An 18,418-nucleotide genomic window follows, 5' to 3' on the forward strand; every position below is an offset into this window, starting at 1 on the left:
ATGGATTGTATGTATTTATTGATGTGCTTTTCACTCAGTCAAGTCTTTTTGGATCATATTTTCGCTGCAGAATCACATGGTGAGTTATCCATTTATGTTCCTTTTTTTTTTTTTTTTTTCCCCTGCTGTGCTCTATAGGAGTGCACTCCAAAGTCTAAATGTCAAGACATAATGATAAAAAATGATGGTCTATATTTATAGATAGGTCCACATTATGCATATAAGTGTGAAAGCCTCACAGAGCTGGATCAAACAAGTCAGTAAAGTGTGTGGAACTGCTGGATTTCCATCCATGTCCACAGAAATGTTACTTACAATAGAGAGCATTCATTCCCAGTTACCTTTTATTGTTTTACATAGTTCACTTCTTTCCCCTGTGGTGTTTGAAATCATTCAGCTTGCTTTGCTTTAAAGTCTTTTTTTCCATCAGCGCTTGTCATAGGTCTGTGAATGTGATTCTCATTTGACACTATCTGTCCCATCAGAAAAACTCTCTGGAAAGTTAAGTGAATATGGTCTTATCGTGCCATTCAGCACAGACTCCCGTGGCCGGTACATTTCTCACGTGGTCTCTGCTGGAAGTGGAAGTAAAGGTGCTGCTGCTGCTGCTGGTGCTGGTGCTGCTGCTGCTGCCGCCTCAGCCTTTGGCAGCAGAAGAAGGGTGGCCCGCGGTGCCCCCGAGATGCCCTCGGTCACCTCTGCCTCGGCTCAGCACTTGTTTTTCAATGTCACTGTGTTTGGGAAAGAACTGCACCTCCGCCTGAGGGCCAACAGGAGGCTGGTGGCCCCGGGGGCTTTTGTGGAATGGCAGGAGGACTTTGTGGAAAAGGCCAAGGAGCGTATCCACGGGGACTGTGTTTTCACTGGAGATGTGAGTGACATGCCGGAGGCCTCTGTGGCTATCAGCAATTGTGATGGACTGGTAAGTCACCAATGCACATTTATTAGAGATATTAGAGATGGAGGGAGATGTAGCTGGTAGAAAAGATGTTTTCTCCTTCTTTGGCAAACTGTCAGACATAGTGTGGGGTGTTAAGGGTTGGCATGTATGTATTCATCTTCAAAAAGTCCTTCACAGTGGCCCGTTAACGTATTTCTGTGTCCTTTCATTAGATAAATACTAAAGCAATATGTCATCTTAAATCTACAGTGTGTTTTAAGTGTCACCCTGTGTACGCGTGTAAGTTTGTAGTTTGGTTTACTCACAAGCTGCTGTCATGTCGGTTATCATGGACTCTAAATGTGTCCGGTTTTCACTCTGTTAACAAATGTAAAAGCTTCCATAGAGATGCTGTGTGCTGTCTACCTATATCCTCAGTATCCTCCAAAAACTCATATTTTTGCCAAAATATTCCTCTTCGTGCTAGCAGACTTGTGCGTGTCCTGCTCTTCATTGTTCAGGAGTTCGTCAGGCAGCCAGCAATTGGACTAGAACCGTTTCGATCTTTTGCCTGAAGGCAGATGCAGCTACGTCTGAAAACCAAAACAATGAAATAAAATGCTAAAGTGCTCTGTGAAGCTGAGAGAAACTGCAGATTGATCATTCTCTGTGGGTTCATCATCAGGAGCAACATGTCACACATTATACAGCGTAATTTCATCCATTGTTGATATTAAATATTGACTAAAGAGGCTTTAAGGAATTAATGCTCTATGTGACAGTCAGCTGTGGTAGAAAATCAGGAACCTGCTACCTGAATGTTTTGTACATTTCTCTTTTCTAAAGAGTGGGCAGAGCATCTGATTGGAGCTCAGCAATCTAAGTTGTTTTTTTGCCAACCTGGACTGGGATCCAAAAGGCAAACCCTGTAAAGGCACTTTATTTAGCCAAAATATGAGTGTTTGGAACATATGAGCATATGGATGGAGATTAGGGACGAGGATTATGCTACAGGCACCGACTCAGTCAAAACTGACTATGTAACTATTGGAAACTGACTTGAGTCCAAGTTGATGTAAAGTGAAAAAGCAACCTACAAACTTTTTACAGCCGTCTTTCAAGCCAAGGAGTCGAGTGTTTGATTTTAAAGAGACAAATTTTATGTGGAATGTCATTTTAAACAGCTGTATAATCATCCTTAGTTATGGCTCGGCTTCACTGATGGTATTTTAGGTCTATCAAAATCATTTCACAACGAAAGCCCACAATCTCAGCAGAGCTGTTCTTTGTCCAGTGCATTGTGCGTCTCCTCCTCTACCACCAGTCTATTCATCATATTGCACCAACACAGTCACTTGGGGTCATTGTGGACCTTAAAACTGCATTGTGACAGAGCAGAGCAATGGGAGGTGAGCTGAGCCACTAATGGATGCTTGCAGTCGAGAAAATTAGAGTGAATTTTCCAACGTGTGTGTATGTCACATTTGAATTGGCAGGTTGACCAAAGCTAGGGCTACACCTTAGCTTGTCTGTGTCAGCTCTCTGGATTGTTCTGACAGAAATAACGTGTGGAATGGGAGTGAAGATAACCTTCTGACCCAGGAGCTTTTGAAACCCTCCAAATGTGACAGAAACACTCTCACTTTTCAAAATTATAAAAATTCACATTAGACTAATGGCACCAATCAACACGGTCTGTAGATAAAGTTTTCTCAAGCCCACAATCTCATCTGTCAGTGTTTTTAATGACAGCACAAGGCAAAGAAACAATGGTTGAGTCTAAACGTTTGTATTGTTTGTTATTTCCCCCCTCATAGTTTTTCTGTTTTAACACAAGAAACTGTGCTGAAGCTGAGAAAACTAGGTCAGAGAGATGTCATAGAGTTATTTCTTCTTTCTTAATGTAATAACAGTGAGGGGTGTGTGGACAATAGCATGCTGTGTTCTCTAATCACAAAGTAATTTCCTGAAAGGCGACTGTGTGCCCTTCACTGGCTAAAAGCTAAAAGTGACACAGTGGTCCTATGCAGCACAATGCAGCACAGTGTGAAATTCACCTATAACTACCCAAACGTATGAAAGGGTTATATACGTCGTCTGTTACAAAGCACTTTCACCAAAGATAATCTTCATCTGTGTAACAAGATGTAAATAACGGGAAGTTCAGATTTTTCTGAAACGTCTCTTTTATCCCAATAACTTGGCTTAACATAATGGACGTGCCTGAAAAGCCTAAAACTAATATGGATGCATTACTTCAGCGACAAAGTTTGTCGTTCAAGGTTATGAGAGATGAATTTAATGAAGACAGTATGATACCGTCAATGCACAGCATTTTAACCCTCACAACTGCAGCAGCTTTCTATCTGTACGATCCATCCCATATGATGTGAACACTGTGTGGTGTGTTGTTGTTGAGAGCTAATGCAATAAGTGCTGTTTCATCTTTATTAAAAGGCGACATCTTTAAACTTTACTAGCTAGTGAATCCTTAGCATAGAATCTGGCGGGTGCCATTACGGCTTTTTAGAAACACCGATGATAGAGGAGGAGAGTCCTCACGCTCTGTTCATGTCATTGGGGATGGGAAAGATCATGTGGAGAACACAAAATGGTCGTATGATCGCACATTCAAATTGGTTTTCAGGCGCCTTCAAATGTTGGATATACAGTATTGGAGTTGAAGTCAGAAACGGGTGATCATGGTAATTCTGATTTGACATGAGTGCAGCATTGTTTATACTTCTATGGCTGCTTGTAAACACTGTTAGAATTTACAGCGAGCCACACTGGAAAAACTGTTTTCTCTGAAAGATAACAAAGTCCTCGTGTATTGTTAAATGACCAAAAATGCAGGTAAAATTTACAGTTAAATGTGGAATCCCTCTGGAACCTTTCAGCCTTTGGGACCTTTGTTTTGACAGAAATTCACCAATCTTCAACCACGTTTCCCTCTGCACGATGAGATACCAAAAGTAACGGGTCACGCTGGGTTCAGCTCAGTACCTCAATTTGTATTGAAATAAAGGCTATAAAGACAGTATTGATGGGATGAGACAGTAGATCATTACAACATCTGAGAACAGGCAACAAATTGATTTTGTCCAGCAACCTCTTATAGAGTATAGATCCCAGAATTAGCCTAAATGTTTCTCCTTTGCCTTTAACATGTTCTGTTGGTAGGTTCGGGAACCAACGTGGCAAAATCATTTCTCTTGTAGGCAAGACCGAAGTCTGAGATCCTTCTCTTTACGTTTATAGATAGTACTTGGGTACTTTCTTCCTCTGAAATACAGGCAATCTGACATTTCTTGAGGTTTGTTTCCTCTTTTGGCGCCCAGAAAATGGTTTCCATGTAAAACTGCTAACACTGAGGTCAGTGTATTATGCCGTGTTTCTGGGATATTGGGTCTGGAAATATAGGCTGCTATTGACTATCTCAAATGTCAAATTCAAAGCTTTGAGCATCTCAAACAACATTGCATTCATCTCTATCGTGGTGTGGTAGCAGCATGTATTTTTCTACCCTTTAAAGGCGTCAGTCAGATACTCTGAGATGTTGTCCATGCGTTTCCTTGCATCAAAGCCAAGGTAAACACAGACCTGTCTGAACATGTAGATTTTTTCGTTGCGCATTTGAAGGTCCACAGACAGCTTGTAGGCAAATTATTTAGTCTGAAGTGTCTGTTTGATGTGGAAGGACACAGAGAGGATCATGCATGATGAAAAGACGATGTTTGAAAGGAGGAAAAAACCACAAGAGCCACGCGCAGATGTCATCGCGTGCGGGCAACTTCTGTGTGTCTTTGCTTCATCTTCAAAAGTGTCTTGGATGGGTTCCCTTCTAGAGAACAGGTACACATAGATGTGTATCACAGTTGCGGAGTTATTTTTTGTCTTTGTAGTCCCCTAGCATGGTCTCTTCTGCAAACAAAGTGCTCAGACTTGATGAGCCCACCTGCAGCCTCCACACCTCCTGACCTTGCAGCTTTTCAATTACTTCAAAACGCTGTCAGCGCGTCCTCTGCAGCGAGGCCTCTCCATCTGAGATGACTCTCCCATAGCGAGGAATGACATCACCAGTAACACATTACGTTAACTTGGTCTCCTGCCGTGTGCCTGGAGGAGCATGATTTATAGCATTCCAAGCTCATGGCAGATAAGACATGCGTGCAGTAAAGCTGCAAATTAATCTGATATCTTTTGGGTATATTTGGCCTTGGAGCACTTCCAGACTGCCAGCTGAGGTTGCAAAGAAAGTGAATGCAAAATTGAATGTAGGTTATGCTTGATTGACCAACATGTCATTCTCTGCAATATCTTCCTCTCTGACTGGAACTCCTGCTAGATGGCAACAGCTGTGCGCTCCAGACGAGCATGAACTATTGTTGTGGAGCGATGAGTGATGGCTATGGTTATACTGGTGCTGCTCATGTGTTGGGAATTAGCACAGATGACGGGCTGATTGAATTACATATGTGATGGAAACACGAGTGCCGGATAACTGCAGTCGGAAGAGCGCTATTTCTGTGTCCATCAGTTAAAAAGAGAGAGAGCCACCTAGCAACAGTCTGCAGTCAGTTGGCTTTTATTTTGGGGGGGGGGGGGGGGGTGACTGGAGGTGGAGGTGCAGTTTTCCATCCATTGGAGATGGAAAATGCTTGCATAAATTGTTCTATTCATGAAAGTTTGCAGGAATTCTGTACAGGGCTGGTCCCAGTCCAGTATTCCAGTATCCTCTGGTGTTCCAGTACTCTGCTGGCAAGGAGGGAAAGTCACTAAATTAAGAGCTCCATCGGTGGAAGCCCAACATCTCAGCCAATAATGTGATTTATTTCCTCGCAGTCTAATCTTTATTTGTAGCGGCTACAGCATGTCTGTCTAAACATGTGCTCATTCAGACACACACGGTGATACAAGACACACATTCCTACATGTGCACACACACACACTCACACACACACAGATACACACACAGATACAAGGGAAAGTCAAAATGAGAATTACATCACTACATTACAACTTAGCTTTTAGAGTTTTAAAACCGACTGCACACACATCAGTTCCATTTAATATATCACGTTACACTACGTACTACTTCTACTGCACCTACCACTTCTAAAACTCTTTATTCTTCTCCTGCTATCACTACTACTAACACCTCTACTACAACTACTACTTTTTTTCTCCATGCACCTTTGGTTCTTCTTCTGCTGCTACTGCTACTATTCCACTACTGCTACAACTCATACTGCTACTACACTGATACTACTTCAATCACTACTACTTCTACTGCCACTACTACTTGATCCACTTTTTCACTACTACAACTATTTTTCTGCTGCTAATACTACTTCTACTACAGCTACTCCCTCTACTAGTACTACTACCACTACTACAACATACATACCATTGATACTGCCAGTATTACTACTACTTCTTATTACTACAACTGCTCCTATCATTACCTTTACTGTTACTTCTATTACTACTACTACTACTACTACTACTACCATAGTAGCACTACTGCTATTTTCTATGAAAACCAATTAGCTGCTATAAACAACTTCATGATCATCTTTAATATAGTGCTCTACATAATGGCTAAATTAATATAAATTTTCCCCCCTTTGATATCGGTCCCATTCCGATGATTATAAGTCCAATTTTCTCTTTATAATCCTCGTCTTGATCACTAGCTATGCTTGCCCTTTGTTGCCCTGCACAGCGAGATGTGAAAGCTGATAAAAAGGAATCAAGTCATAATCCCCTGCTCTCACATGCTGTCTCATACGATTATTTCAGACCTGCGAATCCAGCACCACTCAGCCATGATTTTCTCCCTGGCTTATTGATCTTCCTGGTTTAAGGCCTTCATCCAGCATCACCCTCATGCCTGATGCTGCCATTGGCTCTCAAATATTACATCAGAAGTGTTCTTTCTTCGGCATGACCCTGCTAAAGCTAGGGTGCATGCCGAGATCTCAGCGGCTGATTGTGGGTCACCGATTTACTCTCTCCCTCTCTGTCTCTTGTTTGTGGATTACAAAGAGCACGTCTGGAACCTAAATTACATGTCTCTAATCAATCTGCCACAAATTACAGGTTAAGCCCCTGGAATGACAGCTAGACTTTGAGTTCCTTGCACGTTGCAGCTCTAACATCTGCGGCCTCCAGCATTTGTTTTATTTTTAGACTGTGTGTCTCATTCATGCACCTTAAAGGCTGTCTTTATTATGTTACGTCAGTAGATGATGTGAAAAGGCCTCCATGATTGAGGCGTGTTATAACAGTTTAACACCAGCTGTATATTGTGACATTGTCTGTCTGCCACTTGCATGTCTTTATTCTGGCCTGTGATCTCCGTAAGTAAGGGCGTAATTTCCATGTAACATGTTCCATATTACAAAATCCTTCAGTTTCTGTCAGCCACTACAGTGCAGATGAGAGTAGAGAAGACATGAGTTGCTAAAAAATTTTGGTGGCTCACTCATCTGAGATGCCTTCAATTATTATGGTGCATTGGTGCATGTTTTATTTTCCTCCCTGGGTCTTTTCTCTCAGGCTGCATGCAGACTGCCTGACCTTCCTGTCGTACTGCAGGAGGTTGTTGGGGGGGAGTATGCAGCATGAAATTACTACCTACAGACACTCAGGGCTGAAAAGATTCCTGCAAACTACATTTTTCAGGTTAAAACAATGTATGATCTATATTTTAATTTACATCTAATATTGTCATAACAAAGACATCAGTCAAAATACAGATAGTAAAGCACAGTTGTTTTTGTAGTAAAAATCTGAAAGTATCAGATATTTATAATGGAAACTAAAGGTCATTTTAAGTATGGTTACAACAAAGGGTTATGGACCATTCTACTTTTTTTTACTTCACTGTTTCTCCAGTACCTGTAATTAATTTACAGTATGGGTGTGTCTAGGCTCAGTTAATGCACTTTTTGTTGTAGTTATTTTCGTATGTGCGTGTGTATTTAGTTTTTACTTCATTGTGTCATTGTGTGTGATTTTACCAGCTTTCACATCCTGAGTTCGCCATGTATGCTTCACTGAGCAGGTGACTTCAGCTGCTAGTTTGCTGAACAGAAAGAAGTCTCTCTGAAAATTACATACAGTAAATATCCAGCTTCAAAGTTGCTCTTACCAATGTGTGGAATTTAGTGCACTGGTGAGCTTAAGGTTTAGCTATATTTGCCTTTTTGTTAAGATGTCAGTGGCAACGCTGGATGCCTCACTGCCTGGGCTTCACAGTATTTTTCAGTGCAGAGGCAGGAAACGCTGACTGAACTGATATAAATTAGACGTGTGAACAGTCACATCATATGAAGCAACCTGACAATCACTACGTCACTTAACATCGATAGACCTAGATAAGCAAATCTCTCTGGATTTTAGTGTGAAATCTGAAAAGCAACAAATATAACAATTGCAAAAAAAACCAACCCAAAACTCACAATTCAATTTGTCTGGTGATGGGCGATAATGATGTGTTATTTGCACATGCTATTTACCAACACTGAATTCAATTATTTTGCTGCATCGAATACACTCAATAGCTCAGTGGGATTGGAAGATTCCAAAACAGTGAGATTTTGGATTCGACGTTTTCTATTCATGACTCTGCGAAAGGAGATTCAAGCCATTTCATCGTTTTCAGGTCTTAATTAATTAATTTGAATGTAATTGTCAGTGGGATGAAGTAATTAAAAACACAGACTTTATGGTAGAACTTTTGAAAATCCAATAACTTTTTGTCATTTCTTCACTTCTGACAACAAACGGGAATCCTTGCCTAGCCCCGACTTTACCATGCAGTGTACATATGTTTACATTTGGTTCCTCTGTAGGCCCTTCCAGATGCTGCTGCTCTCTCCCCTCACGGACCCGGCTTCACTTTCCACCCACTGCTGAAATAAGAGACCACAGAGGAAGTATTCGAGCATGTCTTACTTGGCATTTCCTGGTCAGGAGCTGGACAGATTCCTTTACTCCTCTTTGCCCTCACTGTCACATGTTCACCACTTCAGTTCACGACATTTGCGTCGTTTGTCATGAGAGACAGCATGCAGAGGGTTTTCAGATGAGGCTTTTCTAAGCACAATGTTCTCTTTGCTGCACTGTATTTAAATTTCTTTTTGCAGCTGTAAATACACACATTCTTGCCAAAATCTTGTTGGTGTGCCTTCTTCATGAGTATAATGATAGGCTGGATTTCTTTTTTCTTAGTGAGGAGTAGGAAAATGAGAAATGTCATTTGCACTGTGCAGTGTGTTCAGAAAGCACAGTTTGTGCTTATTAAACTTAATAGAAAAAAGATGGCAACACAAAGAAAAAAATGTGTCAACTTCAGACTTCCAACATTTTATTAGCAGAGTATGCAGCTTTCGCCTTTACTCGCCACAGCTGATGGTAGAGTGTGACAGGAAACATGCGGGAACAATGTACCCTAGATGGATTTGAACAAATTATGTTACAGTGTCACACCACTTGTCCACCAATATGCCCCATAACTCTTTTTTTTTTACAGAAAAATCTTAAATAGCAGAAAAAAGTTAATCACACAGGGCCTGTCTTTATGACTGTGCAGTTTTCCTTCCGCATGGCTTTAGACTGTCCTCCCACACATGAGCTGGGATCGTTCAACAAAGGCTAAACGGTGATATATCATGAATTAATGTAGAAGCTTTGTACAAATGGTGATATTGGTAAATGGTCTGTATTTTAGAGCACAATTAATATACAGGCTGTAGCAGCGAGATAAGAAAGATGTTAAATAAGAACTCACAGCTTGGTGGCATCTGTGATTTTCCATTGACGCAGCAGATAAAGTAGAGAGATGCGTTAAAACCAGTGAGCAGTACATTTCTTTAAAAATTTCCTCTCAGCATTCACAATAACATGAGCACCTGCGTAACTGGAGGCAAGAGTTGCAGCTGCAAAAATGTATACGACAACTATTTTTGCCATCTGGAGCAGCAGAAATAAGCTTGGATATAAAATCACCATATAAAGTTGTTGTAGGATAGCAGCTGATAAGGTAATCGACCTGCTAAAATGCACCGCAGGCATTTTTTGGATCTGTAAATGTGTTTGCAGATGTGCAGAAAATAACAGCAGTGACTTCATGCCAAAAATGTGTGTGAGGTAATATAAGCAAAATGGCCCTGACATAATTTGTCTCAGTGAAACTCTACTAAACTTAATAACTTCATTACTCTTGTAATAATTGTATCAGGCTCTAAAACTAAAGACAGACCGCAAACACTTTGCACACACAAAGTTCTCATAATAGTGGGGAAAAAATGATGCCTGTACTGAATCACTGCACATGGGTGTTTTGTGGTAACTGCACAGAATTACATGATATTTTGACAAAAGAATAATTTTAACTTGAATCTGTAACACTTGTAATGATTATGTCAGTGTAAGACTGAACCACCTGGATGTTACTTCCCTATACAGTCCATCTAAATATTTGCATTCAGTCACATTAAATATACAACAAAGAGTGCTGCAGAGGATGTTTACTTTATGGAAATCAGTGTTTACAAATGTTTGTGTTCTCCTATGTGTTGTGCCAATACCAGATATGCTGCATTGTCCCTCCATCTCTTTGGTTCTTTGTTGTCCGCAGTCACATGCAGTTTAACACTGAAGCTCATGTTTTCTCAATGTTTTGCAAAACATTTTAACTGCACATTGTTGGATTTCTTTTGACATTTTAGTCAATTGTGGCGTATTTTCGTGTTGCTGATGAAATACAATTTCAGAATACGTGCAGTGCTGCTGTCAGAATTACTGTAATTTCACTAGCAGCCAATTTTCAAATGTCAGGTACAAGTGATGGGATTCTGAGAATTGTCAGAAATCACCAATTGATGTAGAATTTGCCAGGCAGGTTGCGAGAAGGTGAGAATCTTCAACACTGGCTTTGAATCCTTTAAAGGGTACATATTATTCAAAATACACTTTTAATGTCTTATAAAATATGTGTTGCTGATGTCTCTACACATCCTCAAACTATAAGAAAAGACCATCTTCTCTCCATTTATCCTGTTTCATCTCTTAGCAAATGTGCGTCTGGTTTTAGATTTGGTTTGGCCGTCACACCACATGCAGGGATCTGTTGATCATGTGACTTCCTCCAGTTCTTCGGCTTCCCACACACTGAAAACATGAATCCATTTTGCTTTACCCATTACTATGTGGCGAATGCTAGCTGTAGTAATAGGATGCAAGGCTTTGAGCACGCAAATTGTTTTGTTGTTGGCTCCTAAAAACCCACACAACAGTCTGTATGTCCTCAGCGGATTTATCTTTTTGTTGATGCAAATGTGACGGACTCACAGCAACAACAAAACATATCTGCTGTGTGTGTGTGTGTGTGTGTAACATTATCTTACTGGGAACTGCTTTCTTAACGCGGGCTATCAAAAACACAAGCTCAAGGATGGATCGATACGGACTGTCTATGACCCCACTTCAGGCAATGTTGTTTTGCTGTTTATTTGGCAGGTTAGTCTGTCAAACTCTATGTTAGCCGTTGCTCGGCTGCTCGGCTGCTCGGCTGCTCGGCTCCCCTTTGGAGTGGCAACTGTAGTTTGGAGAAAGCAGAGCTAATTCTAGAGTTTATAGGCGGTGCGTGCTCCAGTTTATGGGAGCTGACCAATCAGAACACACTGATCTTTTCCAGGAGGGGGTCGTAAAGAGACACGAGCTAACATTCAGAAAGAGCTTGGACAGTATGAGAAACATAATGTATTTTTTTGAACATGTAACTATATTTAGTAGGAACCCCAAATGCAAGAATGAACCTGAAAATGAACATAATATGTCTCCTAGGTATTAGAGCCTATAGCCTATATCCAAAAGATTTACTTTGAATTCATTAAAAGACAACGCGAATGGAAATGTGCAGTTAGATTGAGACATTGCTATACATCATTTCATTCGGTATGAAATTATGGTGGCACTCAATAAATCTTGGTGAAGGGCATGAAGGGCCCCAAATTGTGTCTACCTGCGTCATTCCCCATATCCAGCCGTATTTCAAATCTTCCAATTGATCAAGCACACTATAATTACTGGCTCCAGTGGAATTACCGTCCTTTGAAGGAGGAGGGGTGCACTAATTTGAAGCCCTCTTTTTCCAGGCAGGTCTGATCCGGACTGATAATGGGGAGTTTTTCATCGAGCCCCTTGAGAAGGGCCAACAGGACGTGGAAGTGAAGGGGCGTGTCCACGTGGTGTACCGCAGGTCAGCCATCAAGCGGGAGACAGACCAGCAGAGGGAGGACCTCCAAAATGAAGGTAGGAGAGGAGAAGCAGTGTGACGTCAGTGGAAACATAAAGCACTGTGTGCGCTTGTGTGTGTGTGTGTGTGTGTGTGTTTTGACTGTGTGTGAGTACGTGGGTGTGCACATGTGAGTTAGTGTATATGTGTAAGTTTAGTGGATAATAATAGCGAGGACGGTATGACAATATATAAACAAAATGCAGCATCATTGTTCACCTGGAGGCAAAATTGTATGTAGGTCACCAAAACATGAAATAGACACAAAAGCATACAACAAATATAACAACAGAGAATCACTTCAGATCATAAATAAATGGCAGCAATTCAACTGCAAATTTGAGAGATCAGTGGTATATCATTACAACTCATACATATTTAACAACACTGCTCGCCGTTCAGTTTTCAAATGTAATTTTCCAGCTGTTTGAGGCAGCGATTAATGTCCATTCATTTTTGTACTGAATGTACATGTACTATTAGCAGATTAGTAGAACCACCACAGTGGTGAAACCGTGAACAAAAAGATATGAGGTTCGACTCTGGATACGGAACTGAAACTGGATATTTTCTACTAACCTGTCGTCAGTGATAGAGCTTGCAATATGGTACACCGACACAGTTATCGACAAACTGGTGAACATATTATTAGTATTTAGCAGCGGCATGTGTGCCAGTTGTGTCTGCCATAACAACATTATAAGGCAACGATATGTCAAATATGTCAAAATGACAAAAACATTGATGACAAGACTTGATAATCACTTACATGTCTCATGCAAGTAGAACATGTTGAACTGAAATGAGTGGAAGCCACTGTGTGCATGAATATGTTCAAAAATCAATGTTCTTAAATCAAAAATGCAACTATACATTTATTGCAAGTTGTATATATATAGCAGAGCCAGTGCTCTTTAAACCAGTTGGTAGAAGTGAGGAATGCTGGGTTTCAGTGGCAGCACTGGGGACGGAGGGTGTGAAGGGGTTGACCTTTCCTTCACAGTGAAACGACCCGCCTCCATCATGAATTCCTGGTAAAACTAGGTAAAACACTAGCTTGAACATCTGGTGCAAGACCCTCGCTTTACTCACTAATTCATTCCATCTCCTAGGGTCTGTAATTGTAAAACTAATTTGTGGGTCTTTTCATTTTACTCTAGCTCATACGTCTTCAGGAACAATTTTAATCAATTCAGTCATTCATATTTTATGATCCTTTTTTTGTTTTTACCGCCCTCGTGAAATGCATTCCGTTCATTGTTATTATTACAGGCTACATTTTTCTATGAAGTGGTGCAGCTGTCTCTTTTCAATCCAGCTTTTCTATTCGAATTCCATTTCTATACCTACGGAAACTTCAATCATCAAGGAAGATGTAACACACATTTGTGGTCATGTTCAGGCTAATCTTACACTTCTCTGGCATGCAATGTATCATGTCTCCATTTGTATCTGGTTGGCTTGAATCGGCACCATGTCAAATGTGAAATTATTAGCCATTTTACAGAAAATTGCAGTAATTCATACAGCAGCTTTGAGCAAAACATGGCATTAATGTTTCAACAAGATAAGGCAAGAGATAAGTCATCCATCTGTATGCAGCACAGTAAAGTAGAGGACATACAGGTATAATATTGTGCTTGTGCATGTGTGTGTTTGTAAAAGGGGTGTGAGGGGTCCATAGGTCTTTGCTCATTATGTTGACCTTGGGGCAGTAGGGTGTTGAAGAGTCTGACAGCCTGGGGGAAGAAGCTGTTGCTGTGTCTGTAGGATCTTGCTCCAATACCTTTTTCCAGACGCCAGCTGGGTGAATTGTCTGTGAGAGGGATGGGAGGGGTCTTTTATGATTCTGGAGGCCCTGTTTGTGTAAAAATGTCATGGATGGAGGGGAGAGAGGTCAAATAGATGGACTCAGCTGACTTCACTAACCCCTGGAAGGTCTTGCAGCATGAGTTGTTGAGGTTCTCATACCAGACAGTGAGGCAGTTGGTCAGGACATCCTCTGTGGCTCCTCTGTAGAAGGTGGACTGGATGGGTGGGGGTAGACTGGCAGATTGGTGGAGACGCTGTTATGCCTTCTTGCTCAGGGAGTTGCAGTTGCGCGACCTGAAGTCATTTGTCGTCTCTTTTGTCTTATCAACGTTGAAACACATCATCTCAGCACCAGAGAGCCAACAACTCCACTCTGCCTCTGTACGCTGTCTCATCACTGTTGCTGATGGCGACCGGTGTTGTGTCGTCCACAAACTTGATAATACGTACATCTGTAATATGAATAGCAGTGAGCAGAGCACACATCCCTGGGGTGCTGAGTGTGGAGGCTGCAGACGTGATGAACCCCATGCATACTGTCTGGGGTCTCCCTGTGAGAAGGCCAAGAATCAAGTCACAAAGGGAGGTGTTCAGGCCAAAGAGGCCCTACTTCCATAACAGCTTCAGGGGAAGATTGTGTTGGATGCAGCACTGAGGTCAATAAACGACATTCTCTTATGAGTGTTCTTGTTATAAAGGTGTGACAGGACAAGGTGGAGGGCAGAGGAAATGGCAGCGCCTGTGGATCTGTTGGACCAATATACAAACTGGAGGAAGTCAAGTGAGGTGGGGAGACAATATTTGATGTGACCCTTGTGACCAGATAGTCATTAAGGCAGATCGCTATTGTCTTTTTGGGTCCAGCAGCCATGCACAGGTTCACTCTAGTTAGGGTTCGCCTGGTGTTGGATGTGGACAGACGGCGTCCCGGTGGGTGTGTCGTTCATGGTTTCAAACCAAGCCCAAAAGACATAAAGTGCCTCGGAGAGGAAGTCATCGCTGTCGCAGGCGTGTGGCATGGTGGTGTTGTCAGTGATGGCCTGCAAACCCTGTTACATATGTTGCACTACCTCCATCAAGTGGAGGTATAGTTTTGTCCATTTGTTTGCTTGTTTAGATAGCAGAATGTCAGAAAACATAATTAAATTTGGTGAAAACACAAGACATTTTAATGTCAACATTTAAATGAAACACTGCTAAAATGATTGGTGCATGTTTCTTGTAATGTTCTATTACTATCTGCGATTCATGCAGTCCCAGGTGCAGATTAAAAATGACTTCTGTGGTGTTTGTCTCACGTAATAGCAATTTGATTTGCAATTCATTTTGTCAACTCAATTCAGTTTGTCAGTGGATCACAGCACTGACATTACATCTCATCTCAAAAGATCTCTCCCATCACGCAGTTTTCTGCTGTGTCCTGAATCTGTAACTCTCAAAAATAACACAGTGTATGTCTTTCAGCGAGTGTTGTGGCAGCTTTAGAAATTCATACTGTACACGAATATCACACAGAAAAAAAGTACTTTATGACATGAATTAATGTTGTTTGTAATTGGTATGACTGAGCGGGGATTTAGGCACTGAATGCACACATTATAGTTAGGCTGAATATGGGCCAGACAGGAAATACATTTCTGACTCGAACGATATATGGGTCTATTTTGACCAGAGATTAAGAGGCTTAGAAAATATGGAGTCCACAGGCCTGTCAATAATCCCAAAGGATTCCTCCTGCGGACCCTGAGATATTTTTATGTCAGGTCTGAAACAGACATGTGTCACTTCACAGACACTGTAATAAGAAATAGCATACATGCATCAGATTCCCACAGTCCATTCATTGACTTGTTTATGTGCTGGTCATATTTTGCAGTGGCAGACTTCGGTATCGCAAACCTCCCCGCGGCTCTGGATCTCGTCGAACACAAACTGTCCGAGTCTGAGCGCAAGAGGAGGCACGCGAAGAAAGACGACTACAACATCGAGGTGCTGCTGGCTGTGGACGACTCGGTGGTGCGCTTCCATGGCAAGGAACATGTGCAGAATTACGTTCTCACGCTCATGAATATAGTAAGTCTATTCTGGTTTTTTGAATAAAATGCTCATCAGATTCTCACCACTCGTTAATGTTTATGCAAATTTCCAACATGAAATATCTAGGACTGACACCAACCATTATATTCATTAGAAAATAATGGAATTCATTGATTAACGTTTAGTCTATAAAATTATAAAATTGTTGTTTAAATGTAAAGAAATAATAAAAAATTCCCACGACAGTTTCCTGTGGGAACATCATGACATTGTTTGATTTATCTGACCAAGAGTCCAAAGTCCAAGGCTATATAGATCACTTTTATTATATAAAATGAGAAAAGCAGCAAAAATTAACATTTAGAAGGTTGAATTTGTGAATTTTGTAGCATTTTTGCTTGAAAAATCAGTTAAACAGTGAATCTGTAGTCAAAATAGTCATTGCAAATATTGCAGGTCTAGAAATATCCTTTGTTAACATGAAAATGCTGCTGGTTTGGTGAACTTTTTCTGCTTTTATCTACCCATGGAGATATTTTTTACTCTTTCCCCTCTGGTATCAGACCTTGCCACACTTCTCCGCAGATCCTTACTTTCTCTCGCTGTTTATGGATTACCGATGAGAGGGAAAAAAGAAACTCTCAGCTCATTCATTACGGGTTCCACCAGCTCCTACCACCATAATCTACTTACTGGGCCCAAATCCCCCAAGTCAGATTTTCACAGGGTGCTGGTTTCACTCTGTAACAGTTACCATTTGGACCCTGCATGGTGGTCTGATTAGCTGCACTAGACCAATTAGAAAGTTGAGTGGGAGCTGTGCAGGGCAGTCATGGAAACCCGCGCCAGAAGTCCGCTTGCACAGCCAAGCTCTTCTTACATGGAATGATGTGTTTATTTAATTAGGATATTATATTCACATTCCATCCCCAAATGTCTTCGGCAGGGAGAAAAATCTGATTTTTAATGACCTTGGCTGATTATACTGTGAAGTTCTGCTAGAGCGTGCTCTGTACTCGTCTGTCCTCTGTGTCCAGTGCTCTCTGATAAGGTGAATTTGAATAAGTAAGAAAGAATAAAACTGACTGAGCTATAAAGTGAAATCAGATATATTTCTTATAAGGTATTCTTATTGTACCCTTCATGTTTAGTAGAATCTGACAAAAGAAATTTCCAGAGAGAAAGGTTAAGTTCAAACAAGCAAGGGTCTAAAGTCTTCCAATCGTAAGCCACAGGCTTGCTGTGTCTGAAAGAGCTCTGCCCACTCAAATCCCTCTGAATCCCTGCTCCGTGGCTCCAGAATGTGTAGTACCACCTGGAGAAACTCTCCCTGAGGGATTGATTACTGAACATCCTGTCTGCGTGAAGCCAAGGTGACTGCCGAGGTGCCTGCTGCACAATGGCTGTGTTGTTTGAGCAAGGACCAAGTTTTGTCCACGTCAATGTGATGCTGTACACAAGCCAGGGACACCTAGCGCCTGCAGCCCACAGCTGCTGCTCTCATTTTCAGCCACAACAGTCCGATTCCAGCCCTCTGCGTGCTCCTCCTGGCTTTGTAATTATCCCAGTATACAAGGGGTTGGCCCATCCCTCAGCAAGACTCACCAAAAAGTGTTGTAAAGGTTGAATTCATAGACCTCAGTCCTGTCAGGAGAAATATGCAAACTTCAGTGTTTACAAAAGTCGTCATGGAACTTTTATGATGCTATTTTTGATGCTGTCCTCATTTTTCAACAGCTTCTCTGTTTCGGGTCCAATATAAACACACGTATATAGGTCAGTATAAACCAGTCTAGGAATTTGAGCTCGTAACAAATCTGGGAGAACTTGGGGTCACCAGAGTGTTCTTTACAGCATTTATTGACCTGAATAGGCTTCTGTGAATGGAATATTTGCTTAAATGCCTTGGGCGTAACCCTGCGTCCCAGAGCAAATTTGGACTTAAGCCAAGAAAGCCTTTCTTCAGTGACAGAGCTTTTGTTCTGCGTGGTCATAATTTCTACCCAGAGAAAGCAAAGTGACACACACTTGTTGGTGTTTTAGCAAAGAGAGACACTCAGACACTGTTTGCCAGGTATGAACCTCCTGGACTTTTCTGCCTTTCATAAACCTGCACAAGGGCAGATACTGAAGAGCCTGAAAGACACATGATGAATATGACTGTTTTCATTTATGAAAGGCAACTCAATACTAAAAATTTCACTTTCACACGCATATATTAGGATCACAAATAGCAGAGATTTCATACAATAAAAAAAAGCAGCGGCTTTGGCAATGAAAACGGCCTTGTGGAGGTCTGCGTATCTGAATGGCTCCTAGTTTTTTTCTTGTTTAAATATGAAGGTCAAGTTGTCTCACTATAATTTATGTGAACAGAGAGA

General features: G+C 41.3%; 1 protein-coding gene across 1 annotated transcript in view; it reads left to right on the plus strand.

Annotated features, from left to right (window-relative positions):
* LOC139219574 (A disintegrin and metalloproteinase with thrombospondin motifs 14) overlaps window positions 1-18,418 on the plus strand; it is a 41,265-nt gene continuing 22,847 nt past the window's right edge. Inside the window, exons 1-5 of the mRNA XM_070851486.1 lie at window positions 1-79; window positions 486-611; window positions 642-922; window positions 12,049-12,205; window positions 15,877-16,073. Coding sequence (XP_070707587.1) covers window positions 1-79; window positions 486-611; window positions 642-922; window positions 12,049-12,205; window positions 15,877-16,073 — 840 coding nt within the window. The remainder of the gene's footprint in view (window positions 80-485; window positions 612-641; window positions 923-12,048; window positions 12,206-15,876; window positions 16,074-18,418) is intronic.

This window comes from Pempheris klunzingeri, chromosome 20 (genome assembly GCF_042242105.1).
Source record: "Pempheris klunzingeri isolate RE-2024b chromosome 20, fPemKlu1.hap1, whole genome shotgun sequence".
Lineage (NCBI taxonomy): Eukaryota > Metazoa > Chordata > Actinopteri > Acropomatiformes > Pempheridae > Pempheris > Pempheris klunzingeri.